At 42.3% G+C, this 18832-nt stretch overlaps 1 protein-coding gene across 14 annotated transcripts in view; it reads left to right on the top strand.

The window, feature by feature from the left end:
- The first annotated feature begins 34 nt into the window (after positions 1 to 34).
- The window catches only part of LOC114228096 (uncharacterized), a 38788-nt gene continuing 19990 nt past the window's right edge, over positions 35 to 18832 (top strand). For 3 of the 14 annotated variants that reach the window (XR_008554575.1, XR_008554576.1, XR_008554581.1), the window contains exons 1-3: positions 35 to 426; positions 2256 to 2336; positions 11612 to 11716. Coding sequence is in view for 2 of the 14 variants with exons in the window: in XM_054708560.1 (XP_054564535.1) it covers positions 97 to 426; positions 2256 to 2336 (411 nt within the window). In the remaining 12 variants the exon portion in view is untranslated. Of the gene's footprint in view, positions 427 to 1145; positions 1226 to 2255; positions 2337 to 4072; positions 4113 to 11611; positions 11717 to 18832 lie in introns of those variants that run through there. The other 11 variants (XR_008554582.1, XR_008554580.1, XR_008554584.1 and 8 more) reach the window with 8 other exon arrangements.

Below are 18832 nucleotides of genomic sequence, written 5' to 3' on the forward strand. Positions count from 1 at the left end.
CGCGCACGCGCGCACACACGCGCTGGCACACGCGCGCGCGCATCGCCGCTCTCCCTCAGACACACTGGAGGGAAAGGTCAAACTAAAGGCGAGGGAATGGGGAGGCCGGAGGAGCCGCCGCCGCCGCCGCGCGCCATGACGGACACGGTCGAGGCGGCTTTCTCTCCGCGGACGCCGCCGAGCCGTGGCTCTCGTCGCGCCCCCTGCCCCCGCCCCCCACCCCGTGTCCGTTCACCCCGCGCCCCCTCCCCCCCTGGCGCTCGCGCGGCCACGTGCGCCCTCCCCCCCGCCCCCCAGGCGCTTCAGGCGCGCGTCGGGCCTGGGGCGCGCGCTGGCGGGGAGCGCGTGCCGGAGGGTGGGAGCCGCGGCGGACGGGCTGGCGGCCTGCTCGCGCGACCCCCGACCCCCGCGGCCGGAGCCAGCCCGGTGAGTGCGGTTGGTGGGGAGAGGTTGTCAGGGAGGACAGGGCACCCGGCGAGCTCAGCCCCCCCGGCGGACCCCTTCCGGGGGCGCTGACAGGCGCTCGGGACCCGGCCTCTGGGGGGCGTCGCGCGGGGTCAGCCGGTCGCGGGGCCTTTTTGGCGCCTCTGCCGCTCGTGGTCGGGCCGCAGAGTGGTGGGGGCTCGGGGCAGGGGGAGGGCCGCTGGGGGGCAGGAGTTGGCAGGGCGACCGGGCGCGGGGACCGGCGACGGGAGGCAGGTGGGCCGCTCGCTGGGGCGCCGTGGCGGGCGGGGAGGGGGCGAGGGCCGGCCAGGTGCGCGCGGGGCCGCAGGCAGCCCCCCGGACGCGTTGGTGGGGCAGTTGGGAGAAACTCTGCCCTTGGGACGAGGCGCCCGGCGTGTGCCCCTGCCCGCCGAAGGGGCGGATTTCGGCAGAACTCGGGGGGGAAGCCGGCAGGACAGGGTGGAAGCGAGAGGGACCGGGAGGACCCGTCTGGGTGGGAACCAGGCGAGAGCGAATCCGACTGCGGGCTGCGCTGGGGCAGGATGTGTGGACGTTGCCATGCCAATGTTGGGTGTTTGTTGCTCCTGGTTATTTTGGGACTCAGGGATCAGAAAGTTACTTGGGAGAGAGGGAACTGCCTGAATGGCCGTGAGTCCTTCCCTGTTTATGCAGGAAACGGGTTAATCTTTCACACACACACACACACACACACACCCCAACTGACTCGGTGCCAGGTGGACTTTAAAAATACCGACTACAAACTCCGCGGCCCCGAAACAAGGTGATGTTTGTCTCGGTGGTTTCAGGTGTCGGGCTCGGGGCTCCGTGGGAGGAAAAGGGGAGGACACCGGAGCACTGGATCCGCTGTGGCCGCGGCCTGTGTGCCCTGAGCGGAGTGGAGTTAGAACCGGGGGTTAAGGAATCGCGTTGACCCGGGGCCACCCGCCCCTCGGGAGCGTCCCTGGAAGCAACCGGGGGACTCCCCCAGCCCAGTCCTCGGCCGACTGGGAGACCCGGTGCTCGTGCCCAGGTTTCCCGAGGTTTCCCCTCTTTCCTCTTCCGCTGTCACCACGCGTGGGACCTGTTCACCAGACGTTAGAATGAGTTGTCCGTCGTGAAACTGCTCTCCGTGGGGTCACTTGGAAAGGATCAAGCGCTAGCTCTGACTTGTCTTTTTCTTTTCTTTTTTTCATATTTGAAAGTTCCTGGGAAATTTCAAAACATAGTACTTTCAAATCGATAAGGTTTTTTGAGTCTAGCTTAAACAGATTATTCCAAGTGGGTAAAAGTGTTTCAGTTTTAAATCTCACCCAAGAAAATGTCTGGTTTGTGAAAGGCGCAAGACTGGGATTGCTGGGGAGATGTCAGAGGGGTCTCTGGTGAAGGATAAGAGGTCAGCCGGGACCCTTCCCGGTGAATTTAGTGTCATCGGTTCCCCATCTGCAGGCTCCTTCCTTCACCTGAGCCTCTGACCTGTGGGTGCTTCCCTTGGTTAAGGATCTTGTGTGGTTTGTCTTCTTCAAAAAGTTGGGTCAAGAGAGAAAGAACCCTCATGTTGAAATGGAGTCGTCGTGGCCTGTAGCCAGGAAACGATCCGGAAGGTTCTCGGTCCAGGGTGTAAGGGGTCCGGTTCGTTCTTTCTGTGCAGCAGTTGTGCCTGGTTCTGTGAGGTGACGCCCCTTTGGCTATTTCTGATAGATGTCTATGTAAAACCCTGTGGTTGGGGTACTTGAATGTTAAAACCTAAGACATCACTTCCTGTGAGATGTGAATAAATGTTATTTTTGTTTCTCCCTTCTCTATTTTTAAAGGGAACCCTAGAACTGGGCAAATCAGCACTTACTCAGCATATCCCTCCTGTAGGTCTCATTGACCTTGGCGGCATCCTGGAGGTCAGTGTTCGTGGAGACAAACAGGTTTTGGGTTCCTTCAGGTGATAGACATATGGAAAAGCGATCTGAGACGTGCTTATCTTGATACTTCTTAAAATAATGTTTATTGGGCATGTGTTGTGATCATTACCAAAAAGAATTCATTGACCTCTTTTTGGGAATACATTTACATTTCTATTTTACATTTTAAAAAACCACTCCATTTCTTTTTTCAAGTTTTCTAGTATTGCTGTATATGCTACCACAGATGGACAGCTGGTTTTTGGGTTTACATTTTTAGAACTTGGGAAATGGGGAGAAGGCAGTAATGCTGGGATGAAGTTGGCCTATGAAAACAGCTGTGCTCACTTTAAGAAATTTGATGTTTACAAGTATAAGATTACACAACAAATTAAATAATGGTTAGTTATGTTAGTATATGAGAAGTCCATATTTTACAAAAAAGGGCTGACTAAAAGGTACCATCAAATAATTAATGCTTTTTTAATGCTACTTATAAAATGTGTTTTGTTTTATGGAAAATCAGTTGGCATACAACAATTTAGCAACAGATTTTTGGCATAATGTAAGATTTATCAGTGCATTCCTTGAATTGGCTCTTTCCCAAAAGTGTTTGGGGATAAAGTTAGTGTTTATGGGCTTCTTAAGTGCAAAGTTGTGCTCCTTACGTGCTCCTTGTCAATGTTTTACCCGAATGGGAAAATTGTCGTGTGATTTGTGCTTTACCATCTAAGGAATACATTGAAACCTAATTAAAATGCCAGAATTTTTATGGTCAGGTTTGTCTGGAACCCCAGCCCAGGTGGTTTAGGTACTGAGGTATCGGAAGCACCTTGTTACAAGATACTCTCACTAGGACGGGGTCTTGCAGCAGCCCAACCACTCGGTATACCCAAGCTACGGCAATTCAGAATACATCGGTTTGCTCTGAAGTCCACATGTGGAGAAAACCATCACCTTGAATTTTCCTCTAGGTGCAAATTATTCTCCAGAATTAAAGGCTCGATTTTCCTAAGGTGCAGTTCTATTTAGGTCACTTGTGAAAAATTCTATTTTGATAAAAGAACAACTACATACTCTTGAAACTTTCAAGGGAGATTTTTTTTTCCTTTTTGTTAGTGCAGTCGGGTTTATTTGGAATCACAGGAGATATTGAATGATGTTCTTGGGGAGTTTTCATTCTGAAATCTCTGCTTTGGTGATATGACAAAACTGAGTGTGAAAATATGAGTAAAACTTGCTTATGGGTTAGCTCAAACTTCGTTGGATTAGGGAAAGAGGGAAGAACTAACCAAACTTTATTAAGGATCATTAATCAAATTTACTTTTCTTTATTCTGTTCAAGCTTGGCTTTCTTAGAGTAACACCTCTCCCCACTTTTAGAGAAGTCTTATTCTTAGAGAAGGGATTTAAAGGATAAGAGCTAAGCGTGCAGGTATATTAGTGTTCAGGTATCTTTTAAGAGCTTTAGTAGTTTTTGTTTTGTTTCATGCATTAGACAGAAAGAAAATAATTTTTTTCATGCTGTCTATGGGTTGAGAGCCCAACTTTAGGTTAATGGGCACAGTTTTATTCCTCTGGCATAATTGAATATTATAAAAATGTAGGGAATAGTTTGAATGATGCCACTGATTTTTTTAGTATAGGCTCTTAGTTCCTCTATTGAACAAATGAGTAAAAATGAAGATTAAAAATGTGATATTAAGAGAAGTATTTCTTTTCTTTTTAATCCCAAGGGACTATCTCAAAGGATTGCTAACTTTAGAGCATGGTGAGGTAAATAAGTTCATTACTGGGGTTTATCATTAATGAGGGTATGTAATTTAAAAAATGTTCAAATACATGCAAAAAAAAGTAGACTGCGTTTAAAAAATATTTGTGCCAAAATCTGTGAGAAAAGAGGTAATGATTTAGAAATTTTAATTAGAATTTAAGGCTGATTTATGTTCTCAATTTCATTATTTAACCCAGTGTCACTTTTTAAATGTCACTTAATTTTTCTGTTCCCAGTTTTTCTTTTCTGTAAAATGCAATCAGCAGTGCAACATGCTTTATGTAAATTGGGTTTTGAAATATATTTTCTAGACTTATTAAGCATAAAATATTACCTAATACTAATATGTATGTGTAAGTCCACCAAGTGGGATTTTAAAGTGTTTAGACCTTGTAATCTGCAGAAATTTGGGCAAAAGTTTTAAAAATAAGAAAGGCTGAGTTCAGAATTTTAGTCACAGATGACACTGTAAATTGCATTTCGCTCATTATTCTGAAAGGATTTTCTTTCATATTTATCTTTTCCATATTCCAGCCATGCTAGTCTTTAGTGTTGGGTCATCATATCTGTAGCATCTGTAGACCATTCAGAATGATAGAAACGCCTCTTTGTTTTTTCCCAACTGTTTCATCTGGGAGATTGTTTGAATTTCAGTTATTGAATGTGGTTTAATCAGACATATTCTAAATAGAAAGGTTATTGCAATTTTCACAAGCTAGAGGAAAATATCAATTTATCTTAAGTTATGAACATTTTTGTATTACTATGTGGACAATTAGACACAGTGTGTATAATTTAAAAATCCTATCAGCATTTATTTTTAGTTAACTTTATTTGATGTATTGTTAAAATCAACACAGTAATTGTACAGTCTCTTAAAAAATATCTATTCATGGAATATTTTTCAGAAACTCGCCCTTACCTTAGAGCAGCGGTCGCCAACCTTTCGGTCCGCACACCACTGGTTGGCGACCGCCGCCTTAGAGTATGCCCAGAAATGACCCATTGAATGCCAAGTTTTGGACTGAGTTTATGATATCATATGAGATGGTATTTTCCTAACAATGATGTTTATGTTGTTTCTTTTAAAGTAACATTTCTTAAACATGCTTATACGTGAATGTATTATACATATTGGTCAAATGATGTACTGAAGGATTACATTTATGTCCTCTGCTTCTCTCCCGTCTTCCTCCTCTTAATAATTGTCAGTAGTTGGCCTTGAGCCACATGTTATAAGAGAACTTTTAATGCATGATAGGGTGGTGGCTGGTTTTTTTCCATGTTTTGTCTGATGGGGAAAAGTGAGATTGTTCTGTAACACTTAATATGTGTTAAGCATTGTTTTGAGAATTTGTTTTAAGTTAATCTATTTATAACGGCGATGACAATTCAAAATTTATTAAGACTTTTTAAGTGATTTTGTTCCCTGAAAATGTTAGTGCAAGGAACAGGGGAGGATAAAGGCAGAAGGAAGGATGGTAGGGATTCGATTCGATTAGATTCGATTGTATAAAGTAAAACAATACATCATTAAATACCTTTTCTCTAGGATTGTGACCTTGCTTTCTTATTAGTACTTCTCACTGTGAAGAGTCAAGAGTAGTAAATTGTCAGGTAAGACATGCATGTCTTGACTCAGTTTTACATGTTACTGCTGGGAACGGATTAGATGGCCATGAGAAAGAAGCAGTGTCACAGTGACAGTCATTCTCAGTGGTCACATTTAGAACTCCTAATTTTATAAGATGGGAGGACAGGTGGCTCAAACACAGGTGGGAAGGATTTTCACATACAGAGTTATTGTAAGGAAATTGAAGTACATCCGTCTTGAAAAGTATTACAATTATTAGTTACAATCCTATAGTCTATATTTCCAACACTGTATGAGTTTTGAATAATCTGTGGCTATTATGTCTAACTATAAATCCTAACCTTTAGGTTAGAAAATGTGGTCACTTAAATTATAATTTAACTCAAGAGCACAAAAGCTGATAATTAATCTTTATCTTTCTTTTTCTGTACTGTAACTTTTTGTCATTAATTTTGAAGGCCTCGTACTATCTCCTTAGTTATGCCTCATTCTGTAATTGAATGTGTAAACTTTGAGAATGAATCCTTATACTGAGAAGTTAGAATCACATTGGGAGAGGCTTGAAGTATATAGAACATGATTGGGAAGATACCAGTGTTGTAATGACTTCTTTCTAAAGCAATGGTTTTGAAACTTAGGTAAAGGCTTCTGGAGGAAGTCGAGCAGGCTCATTCCAATTTCAACCAGTGCAGTTAACATGATCAATTGGAAGTCTGCATAATATTTCATTTGAGTGCAGGTTCTGTTGTTGAAAATAAAAAGTGTGATAGCCACTATCATTAGCACATTTGATCTCATCACTGTTCCTCTTAGATCCTTGCAATGGTTGGGTCTTTTTATTATGACTTCTAAGACACTTATTTATCTAGCTGCAGCTTCATTCTTCATCTCTCGTCACTTTTTCCCTGGCTTACCTTGTACACCCTGCATTCTAGTTCTATTTAAATTGCTTGTTATTCCCTAAGAGGAAAATATTACATCTCCATGCCTTCGCACATGGAACTGCCATCATTCTTGCCATATTAGGTGGAACTCTGTTCCCTTGGAACCTTGGTCATAGCTCCCTAAAAGCACTTACTTTCATTGTTTCGTAACTGTGGCCTCCCTTGAAAGCAGAGACCATCTTATTTATCTTTGTATCCATACTACTTGGTGTTTGTTAAGTATTCAAATGTCTGTTGAATAATTGCATTTAGAATTTGAGAAGTAGTAGAATTACGTTAATGCACACTCATGTGAATAAAACATCCCAGATCTTGCCAGTGCAAAGTATTTAGTGTGACATAGTGTCACATACTTATGCTTTATAAAAAGGCTCCCTCGCTGAAACCGGTCTGGCTCAGTGGATAGAGCGTCAGCCTGCGGACTGAAAGGTCCCAGGTTCGATTCCGGTCAAGGGCATGTACCTTGGTTGCGGGCACATCCCCAGTAGGGGTTGTGCAAGAGGCAGCTGATCGATGTTTCTCTATCATCGATGTTTCTAACTCTCTATCCCTCTATCTTCCTCTCTGTAAAAAATCAATAAAAAATATTTAAAAAACAAACAAACAAAAAAATAAAAATAAAAAGGCTCCCACTTACACATATGAAGTATAATAAAGGCAAAATATATATTCCATAGCAAGATTAGATTAGATTAGTTGTGCTATTGGCTTAAATGAAGTGATATATTGGATTCAGTCATCTGATCTTAAAAGTTAGTTGTGAAAACATCTATAATAATAAAAGCGTAATATGCTAATTTCTGGATGTCCTTCCGGATGTCTTTCTGGATGAAGCTGTGGCGGCAGGGGCTGAGGCAGAGGCAGTTAGGGGCGATCAGGCAGGCAGGCAGGCAGGTTAGGGGCAATCAGGCAGGCAGGCAGAGTGGTTGGGGCGATTGATCAGGCAGGCAAGGGGTTAAGCCAGCGGTCCCGGATTGTGAGAGGGATGTCTGGTGATCGGGCCTAAACCAGCAGTTGGACATCCCCCGAGGGATCCGGATTGTGAGAAGGTGCAGGCTGGGCTGAGGGACACACACACACACACACACACACACACGCATGAATTTCGTGCACTGGGCCTCTAGTTTTAATAATTCTGTACAGTCTTGATTGCCAATAAATGTTTTTCTTCATATGTTATTAAAGCTAATAAACTCAAAAAGCCCTTCAAATATCAAAGTATGGATTGTAGTGATACCTATCCATAGAGGTTAAAGCAGGCGTCCTCAAACTACGGCCCGCGGGCCACATGCGGGTGTTTTTGCCATTTTGTTTTTTTACTTCAAAATAAGATAATGTGCAGTGTGCATAGGAATTTGTTCATAGTTTTTTTTAAACTATAGTCGGGCCCTCCAACGGTCTGAGGGACAGTGAACTGGACCCCTGTTTAAAAAGTTTGAGGACCCCTGGGTTAAAGAATGGGTCCTGAAGCAGACCTGCCTGAATTCATATCCCTTTCCCACCTGCCCCTAGCTGTGTGATCCTGTGCAAGTTACTTAACCATTCTGTGCCTCTTTTTTCTGACCTGTAAAATGAGGATGTTGATCTTACTATTTTAAATGGCTGTGATGAAGGGTATACATGAGTTAATGTATGTTGAGCACTTAAGTATGCCCAACACACAGAAAACACTCAGTATATGTTATCTATAATTAGTTTCTAGTGGCTTCTTAAATAAATGTTTATTGTGCATCATTTCCATCTTTTAAAAAGAATTGCTTTAATACACGAGTATCTAATTTAAAAGACATTTAACATTTTTAGTTAGTTACTGTATTTTCAAACTGGCAACTATTTTATCTCTTTACTGACTCATTCTCCCACCTCCCAGTGGAATGTGGACTGTTTTTGTCAGAGGGGTTGACATGGGAGATTTGAAACTATGTTCTCCTGATCCTGCCGCAGAGCATTGTGTTCCCATGACCTGCGCAATTCTTGGTAGTGCCCACAAGAGAGGAGAGATAAATAACAGGCTAGGCATCCAGTGACAAGTTCAACAAGCCTTAACCTGCACCAAATACGTCCTAAACTGCATGCTCCCTCGCAGAGGATAGGTGTTCAGCTTTTTTGTTTTTTACATTTTCCTTTACTTCTTCGGCTTGGAAGAATAGATGTTTAAAAATCTGAATGTATGTTCATTCCAAAAAGGCACATACAAATTTACTTTTAAAGTCAATGAACCTGTTTTTTAAGTTCATACCTTATCTATGTACCTACAGTGAGGGCAATAAGTAGAGTGTTAGTAATTTATGTCAGTACAGTGAAATCCTGTTAAATATGTTCATTTAGGATGCAGAGAAAAATTTAAGGGAAGAAGAAATTTGTATCCTAAGATATTTTGCAAAGAGTAGCTATAATAAGAAATGAAACACACATAATGTTCAGTGTGGCTTTATGGCCTGGTTTGGCTTTCTTGTGTGTAACAGTCCTATATAATAAAAGCCTAATATGCAAATCGACCGAATGGTGGAAGGAATGGCACAACGACCGGTCGCTCTGATGCTCACTGACCAACAGGGGGCAGACGCTCAACGCAGGAGCTGCCCCCAGCCTCCAGAGGGAGGCAACCAGTGGCAGGGGGCAGGGATGGCCAAGGCGGGTGCCAGTGGGGGGCCCCGATCGCCCCTCCAGTCATCCCACAGATCGGCCCTGGTCGCCTGCCAGGCCTATGGACCCTACCCATGCACAAATTTCGTGCACCGGGCCTCTAGTTAAAATATAATGAGAAATTAGTGTTTAACTTTAAACAATGTTTTATTAAAGGAAGAAAATTATAAAGAACAATTTTGAGTTTACTGTACTAATTGAGTGATTTTAACATGAGGAGCTGGGATATAAAGATAACTCGGGTGTTATCTTTATACACTACTTATCACCTACTGGGGAGACCAGAGTGTGCAGAGAATGTGTGGGGAAATGGAAGCTGGACATGAGGGGGAAAGAGCTGGATTTTGAATAGAGTAAGGAAACAAGACATTAGCAAGGGATCATTTTTAAATGCCAGTGGCATGTGTGTAATAGTCTCCCATGGGAAAATTGAATACTTATTCAAGTTGATCGATACACTAGAAATTGTTGTCTTGTAATTACAACACTAGTTTAGTATTAGCAAATTTTTGCTTGATTGTCATTGTAGGAACTTGTAAATATTTTTTTGCACCTCCTTGGAAATTACAGGAGCTAGGTCATACCAGGAAAAACAACTTGTAGAATACAGTTTTGACTAAGCCTATTTCCTCTGTGCAAACCAAGACACTGGCTATATATTTAATGTTATCTAGCTGGAAATTTCATTTCCCTTCACCAGCATGCCTTTTGGTGCCTGTTAAGCCAAACAACTCCTTGTTTTACTTTTTACTTCAGTTCTTGTTTCTTGTTGTTGTTATTAGTATTAATATTATTTAATCAGAAAAGAAAAATACCATTTGGACATTTTCAAATGCCTCAAAAAAATGCTCAGTTACATAAAGGGGTAAGTTAGATTTGTTCCACCCACATCCATCTCTATCATGTTGTCATCCACCCTTCTTGTTTTAGAATGTTTCCAGTTAGAAATAACTTCTCTCTCTTTTTCTTTAATATATTTTATTGATTTTTACAGAGAGGAAGGGAGAGGGATAGAAAGTTAGAAACATCGATGAGAGAGAAACATCAATCAGCTGCCTCCTGCACACCCCCCACTGGGCATGTGCCCGCAACCAAGGTACATGCCCTTGACCGGAGTCGAACCCGGGATCCTTGAGTCCGAAGGCCGTGCTCTATCCACTGAGCCAAACTGGTTAGGGCGAAATAACTTCTCTTTTAGCTAGAGCTGTTTCCCTAACTTTCACTTCCTGGTCCTTGGCAATCTAGGTCTGTGCCTGTGAAAGTTAGTCTTCTTACAAACAATAACTTTTAGAGTATCTGAGAAAGACTGTTAAATCCTACTTAAGTCTTTTTGATGCGCCTAGGGGGGAAAGTCCTAATTCTCAAACCATATGCACATGACATGGTATTCAAACCTTTCTCCATCCACATCGCTAAACTCATGACAAAGTCTGTTTGTCACTGTACCTCTTAAAGCATGGTGGCCAGAGCTGAACTGACTACTTCCGATATGGCTGGACAATTGCTGAAGACAATGAAGCTATTAACTGGATACTGTGCTTCTATTAATGCAGCCTGAAATCTGCATTAACATTTTTTGGCAGCCACATTACCCTTTGATCATATTGAGCTTATGGTCAACTAAAACCTTGTTGTTTTTTTTCCTGTGAACTGCTTTAAATCTAATCTTTCTTATTCTTGCCAGTTAATGCTTTAAAAGTAAATGCCAGATATTATGTATTGCATTATATAAAAGTTGAAATGAATTTATCTTTATCAAATTTCATCCCATTGGACTATCTGAAGATAAGAGCTAAAGCACAGTTTTCATGGGGCTTTCACAAATATTTTTATTTAATCTTTGCAACAACTATCCAACAGTCAGAAGAGAAAAATTACTTTCCACTAAGTCAGGAATTGGCAGACATAACACTTCATCCCAGGCTTGTGATTCCCGATCCCATGCTCATCTCATTACTGCTCACTGTGTAAGCATTCAGCTTGTCACTGTGGCTGGTACATCCAGTGAACAAGACAGATCACAGTCCCTGCCCTTCAGTGTTTATGGCCTGGCATATAAATAGTTACCTCCAGGCACTGAGCTCGTTCTATTGGGAAGGCTCTGGTAAATTGTAGTGTTGTTCAAAATGTTTGTTGCCTCTCTCGACCAGGGTCCTTTCTGCAGGAGGACTATAGTTCCCACTCTGTTGACACCAGGTTTGGACACTTGGTTTTCCTTGACCAGTGAAAATGTTAGAGGAAGTGACATGTCGGACATTTGAGCAGATGTTTTAAACTCTTATCTCATGGTTCTGGTGGTCTTGTCTTTCTCTCATAGAACCAGCATGCTTTGGCGAGAGCTGGTCCCAGGACGACAGAGTCTTCAGACTGGGTCCCTGGATGTCGGAGCCTCGCTGAAGCTGATTCACAGTAGACATTTTATGTAAGTGAGAAACCAGTGCTTGTGTTGTAGGCACCGTGATATTAGAGCCATTCGTTACCATGGAGTTATGTAGCCCTGGCAGAGTGTATTCTGACAATATTGCAGGTGCTCTAGGAAGATCAATCAGACTTGTGTTCAAGGAGCTTGCAGTCCAGTTATTGGTAGTTGAGAAAGAATCGAGTATATATATGAAAAGGTCTTTGAATTTGAGGATCTTTCCTGACCTTCACCTTACCCCTGGCCTGAATTCGTTGATATGTTTTAAATCCTGGGTCTGTGGTCCAGCTACTTACTGTCACAACTTACCTCCAGAATTCAATAAGCATGTTTTGTATGTCCTTTTGTGAAGCACATGTTTGCAAATGTTTAAAAGAATGGTCTTCTACAGGATAGCCATCAGAAACTTTCTTCATAAATCTATTAATCAGCACTTACTAGGTAACCTAAGAATCTGTCTAGTTGAATTATTTTGCCAACATATTCTAGGTTCCATGTGAATTTTATTTGTGGGCATTCAAATTTCTCATTGCCATAGCTGTGCCATACCCCTCACTCACTCTGCAGGGGGTTTTAGAGACAAACCCCAAGGGAGGATTCTGCAAGAAATTCCCTTACCTGAGAAGCTGAGGAGTACATGGCCAAGGTTCAGGGGAACTCTTGAAACCTGTGAAATGATTACATGTAAATCTTTATGTAAATACACATTGATCTGGGCCATAACTTTTATCAAATTACCAAAGGGAATCATGAGTCTCCTGGAAGGGTATAGCCCTGCTGTAAACTGAAACTAGAATACACGGGAGAGCACACATGTTTAGGGGCAGGTGGGCCAGAAAGTTCTAGAGTTTTACATGTATTCTACATCATTCTCATGGCCCTTCTCTCTCATTCCCTAGAAGTTACCAAATTTGCAGATGCATTTAATGTCTTAGGATGTGATTTTTCTTGATCTATAAATATGAATTAAAAGCAATTCCTTCTTTTTGCTATCTCTTTCCTATCTCAAGCTTCAGTTTCTTTTTATCCCGTTAATCCTTATTTACCCTTCCCAGATTAAAGATTATTCTTCTTGTTTAAAAAAAGGTGACTCAAGATAGGAGTGAAATAGTTTTAGGTTATCTTTGGCAATTGATCCTAAGTAAGGAAGCTGGCCTTTATTTATTTCTGCTGAAAGGCATTTTTAAGTCTTGACATTTTTCCTTAACACTTCTGACGAGAATATTTTTTTTTTAACCCTCACCTGAGGATATCTTTTCCACTGCTTTTTAGAGAGAGTGGAAGCTGGGGGCTGGGAGAGAATTATAGATGTGAGAGAGACACATCTATTGGTTGCCTCCTGCACGCATCCTGGGGAATGAATCTGCAACCCAGGTATGTGCCCTTGACTGGGAATTAAAACCATGATCCTTTGGTGCACAGACCAACACTCTAACCATGAGCACACTGGCCAGGGCTCAACTTTTTGAAAACAACTGTATTGAGATATAATTATTATACTTAAACTGCACATATTGAAAATGTACAATATTATAAGCTTTGACATATGTTTTTACACATAAAACCATCACCATAGTCAAGATATTGAATGTGTCTGTGACCCCCAAAAGTTTTCTAATCTCTTGGTAATCCCCTGCCTCCCTTTATTCCCCAGGCAACCACTATTGGTTTTCTTTACATTAGTTGGCATGTCCTGGATACATTAAACAGTCATTTTTAGCCTAGCTTCTTTTCATCCAGGATGATTATTTTGAGATTTAGCCATCTTGTAGTGTGTGTCAATCATTTCTTTTTATTGCTAAGTGGTTTTCCATTTTGCAGACATGCTGTAGTTTGTATATTCTTTCACCTCTTGATAGACATTGGGTTGTTTCTAGTGTTTGGTGTTTAGAAATAAAGCTGCTGTTGCCCAGCTAGTGTGACTCAGTGGTTGAGCATTGACCCAGGAACCAAGAGGTCACCAGTTTGATTCCTAGTCAGGGCACATGCCCAGGTTGCAAGTTCAGTCCCCATTAGGGGGCGTGCAGAAGGCAGCTGATTGATGATATTTCTCTCTCATGGATGTTTCTAATTCTCTCTCCCTTCCTCTCTTTAAAAATCAATTAAAAAATATTTTTAGCCCTAGCCGGTTTGGCTCAGTGAATAGAGCATCGGCCTGCAGACTGAAGGGTCCCAGGTTCGATTCTGATCAAGGACACATGCCCAGGTTGCAGGCTCCATCCCCAGTAGGGGGCGTGCAGGAGGCAGCCAATCAATGATTCTCTCTGATCATTGATGTTTCTATCTTTCTCACCCTCTCCCTTCCTCTCTGAAATTAATAAAAATATTTTTAAAAATATATTTTTAGAAAGAAAGCTGCTGTGAACATCCATGTACCAATATATGCCTTTGTATGGACATATGCCCTCATTTCTCGGGTAAATTCCTAGGAGTGGAATGGTTGAATCATATGGTTGTGTGTGTGTGTGTGTGTGTGTGTGTGTGTGTGTGTGTGTGTGAGAGAGAGAGAGAGAGAGAGAGAGAGAGAGAGAGATTTATTTTAAGAAATTGACTCACATGATTGGAGGAGCTGGCAAGTCCAAAATCCACACAGGACTGGCCAGCAGGCTAGAACCTCAGACAAGAGAGTTGATGTTGCAGTCCTGAGTCTAAAATCTATAGAGTAGGTCAGCAGGCTGGAAACTCAGGTAGGATTTCTGTTCCTGTCGTGACACAATTCCTTCTTCCCGGAGAAACCTCAGTTTTTGTTCTGATTGGATGTGGCCCACCCACATTACGGAGGGAAATCTTTACTTACTGTCAGCTGACTGTGAATGTTAATTAAATTACATCTACACAACACTTCCACAGCAACATCTAGACTGGTGTTTGACCAAATATCTGGGCGCAAAGCCTCGCCAAATTGATGCTTAAAATGAAACTATCACTATGCCTAAACATTCTTAAGTCCAGTTTCTGGTTGTTGCTACTTCACTAGTTTTTGTTTTTAATTGTAGCCTTCTTTTCACTGGTCTTAAACGATGAATGGCAGTCTTTTCATTCTGGGTTAGCATCACCTTCCATCTTTTTAGGCATATCCTTTAAAAATGTGAATTATTTCAGACACTTCCTAATGTCATTACTTAACCTCTTTTCTTGTTTATTGGAACCAGCTGACAGAATTGGCAGTTTCATTTTAGAATCTGTCATACCTCATTTGAGTCATCTTTTTATTTTTTCTCATCATAGGGTTATAACAGTTCCTAAGTATTTTAGAAGTTACAAATGTAGGTGGATTTAGAGTCTAGAACCTAGGTAATTAGCAGAGTGGAGGTGCTGATACTCAAAAAGGAAACTGAAAGTTTGGGAGTAAAGCCCTAGCCAAGTGGTTCGGGCGGAGCGTCATCCCATACACTGAAACGTTTGTTCCATCTCTGGTCGAGGTGAGAATGGGAAGCAACGATTGATGTTTCTCGCATCTCTGTTTCTCTCTCCCTCTCTAAAATCAATGAACATATCCTCAGGTGAGGGGAAAAAATAGGAAGTTTGGGTATAAAGATACAAGTTCATATTTTCGGCATCACCTTTATGTCATTCTCTTTCTTTGATCAGGTCATTAACCTTTTTGAGCCTCTGTTCTTAATGTATAAAATGAAGCCATCACAAAGTTAAGTGAGAAAGATAAGCAAGGTTCCTGCTCTCATAAAGCTTCTGTCCCTGTCCCAGTGGGTAGACAGGAGAGGCAAACAGAAAGAAAAGGAACAAACTACATCATTTCAGTCGCGATAAGAGCTGTGAAGAACATTAGAGAAGGAGATGTGATTAGTATTATCGCCAGCTCTGTGCGCTCCACAGCACCCGCCCGCCCCAACAAAGCTCTTCCCTGGGTAGGCAGGGAAGACCTCTTTGAGGAGGTGACCTTTGAGTGGACCCCAGAAGGATATGAAGGAACCAGGCATGTGCAGATCTGTGTGACAGGTTGGCGGAGAGAAGCCTGGAGGTTTGGAGAATGGGCGGGAGGTCAGAGGGCCAGCTCGTGCAGTGTCTCACGGGCACCGTGAGGACTGGGTGCCCGTCTGAGTGCCGAGGGGAGCGATCGCAGCGTTTCAGGAGGGGACATGGCACGATCGTTAGATGGAAATGTTGCCGTGGGCCTTTGGAAATATGAACCTAGCTCTGAGACATCAGCAACCTACATACTTGAGTATAACTTGGCTTTCTAGTTGCCCAAGTTATATTAGCGCAAACTATTTATTTTCCCAGGTATATAAACCCTAGCTATACTGATCAAAGCCCGGTCTGGGTTGTGTAAAGCAAATACTACTTTATTTTAGCTTTTACATTTTATTAAAACTTGTTATGCACTTAAATGTATTTTCAAAAATAATGTTTTGTGGATTGTTTTTTGTATGTGGCAGTTGACTAGCATAGCAGTAAAGAACACAACTTTGGTTTCAGATTTATTGACCACATAGAAGCACTCAGCAAGCATTGACATGTCTTTATCACTAGAATACAGTGCCATCATACAGTCATGGAGCTATTGAGATGAAAGGACTTTAAGAATTATTTAGCCTTAACTTCTTCCTTTTATAGAAGAAACAACTTAGATCCAAAGAGGTTAAATGGCTCACATTATATAAACACTAGAGGCCCGATGCACGAAAATTCATGCAAGAGTAGGCCTTCCTTCCCCTGGCTGCTGGCACTGGCTTCCCTCCGGCTGCTGGCCGGCACCCAGGACCCGGGTGGCTTTGTCCGGAAGGACGTCCAGTCTAATTAGCATATTACCCTTTTATAATTATAGATAAAAAAGTAAAATGAGCCTCCCAGTCATAGGATGAAAGGTTCTTGAGACAGAGTATGGAACCAAGGAAAAGACAGTGACGTCAGTTTGCTTACTGTGTGCTGCCTTCTTTGTTGCTCGTTCATATTACACCTATGGTATTTTACACTTATCCTTAACTAAGGCTGTTGGGATGGATTAGATCAGGGGTCCTCAAACTTTTTAAACGGGGGGCCAGTTCACTGTCCCTCTGACGGTTGGAGGGCCGGACTATAGTTTTAAAAAAACTATGAACAAATTCCTATGCACACTGCACATATCCTATTTTGAAGTAAAAAAAACAAAACGGCAAAAACACCCGCATGTGGCCCGCGGGCCGTAGTTTGAGGACGCCTGGATTAGACACTCCTCCCTTAGTGTGGAAACAGACGCCAACAAACAGTTGCCACATAAGTTAAATGCCCTGATAAAGGCACGCTCAGTGTGGTGTGGAAGGACGGGATGGGTGTGTCTGAGGTGCTCCAGGTTCAGGGTCTCTACTTTCCGAGTCCGAGGTGCTTGGCCCCTTATTTTGGTGAAATGTACGTGATACTGCCTCCGCTCTTGGCCTTCCCTGTGCTATTTTGTGCCACCTTCCCCCACAGCCCCCTCCCGCCTTAGCCCTGGACCAAATGTCGGTGAATTGGAAGTCCCTGCATTGGGCTGTGTCTGACCAGTACAACGTGTCCTGGCAGCCCTCTCTGTTCCTGCCACCTGGGAGCCCCGAGGCCTCAGTGTGGACCCATGGCCAATGATAAGGCACCTTGATGTCAGATTGGCTTGTTTTAAATAGAATTACATTTAGAGACTAAGAATAGTTGATGCAGATTTTATTCATTCTTAATTTTTGAAAAATTCTTAAAATAGGAATGATTTTTTTTCTTTATTTTGGCTCATTTGCCGTATGTATTTTTGAGAGTGATCATTCCTAAGAAAACTAGTACATGAAGTTCACTATTGATGTGCTAACACTTTCTGAATCTTAAAATAAGAAACCAAAATACATTCAGAGTACAAGTAGGTAAAGTAGCACTGCTGTAATTATGGAGAAAGTGGTTTCTTTCTAAGCCTTCTTCTTTTAAGAGCTTATAATTTTCTTTATAACCTAAACATTATCCCTTGAATAGGTATGTTTTATTCTTGCTCTTGATTCTGTGTTATAAAGTTTGGTTAAAAAAACGAAGATATTAACTTTGTGTCTTCCACACAAAGAATGTTCATGTTTGCATTTTTTTGGTAAGACTCAATTCCATACCCCTGAGCCTGCCTTAGTTTGAAACTAATATCTTTTTCTACAAGGAGTATCTTTGACAATGTGTATATGTCTAAAATCAAAACCCACAAGTATGGCATACATTGTCTAGAATATTGAATGATCAGTTCCTGGTAACTGTATTATATTTGCACAGAGTATGAGATGGCAGCTTGTTTTGGCAGTCTAATGTAGTGGGTGATCGGGCATTCTCCATCTCTTGGGTCACATGAGGATAAAATCCATCTCCCAGGCCTGATGAGGAAGGAACTAGAATTTGAGAAGTATTTTTCATGAAGAGTGAATAAGCTGTCCGTAATGAGTGATTTTAGCATGCATAGAAAACACCGTCAGCTGTACTAAATATAACACTGTCATCTCTGGGAAGGTCTCTGCAGTAATTACCCATCCTTCTCAGCTGACAGCGGAGGCATGTAGCACAGGTGAGAGCAGGTGTGGGAGCCGGGCAACGGGGCTCAGAGCCCAGTCCACCAGCCACTCTGTGGCTCTGGGCAGGCTGCCTTCCGTCTTGTGCCCTTCATTACAAAAAGAGGAGAATAACGAGTCCCCACCTCACAGGGTTGTCGTGAGGATTAGATGAGTTAACAGACGTGACACACTTAGAACACTGTCTCAGACATAGTAAGCACTAGATGCATGTTACTTGTTCCTATTATTGATGTGTACGTTTAATACATTTTAAGTGGCTGGTTTTACTGGTAAAGTTTTCATAGAGAATTTGGCATTTGAACTGGGCCTTGAAGGATAAGCAAGGTTTATAAATATGAAACTAAAAATAGGAAAATCTATGTGAACACAGTTGCAAAGAGGAGGTAAAGAATCTTCTTCCCTCCCTCTCCCCCCACCATTTATCACGTACTGTCTGTGCCTAACATCAGCTCAGCATTTGACAAGCATTACAGTATCTTCCTCAGTCCTCACAAGAATCCTACAAGATGAATTTACATTCTCATGTCACAGAGGAGGCACAGAAAAGTCAAGTCACTGTCCCAAAGTCACAACGTTAAATGTTGGCGCCTAGTTCTGTCTACTGTAAAGCTCA

This window comes from Eptesicus fuscus, chromosome 19 (genome assembly GCF_027574615.1).
Source record: "Eptesicus fuscus isolate TK198812 chromosome 19, DD_ASM_mEF_20220401, whole genome shotgun sequence".
NCBI classification, from domain to species: domain Eukaryota; kingdom Metazoa; phylum Chordata; class Mammalia; order Chiroptera; family Vespertilionidae; genus Eptesicus; species Eptesicus fuscus.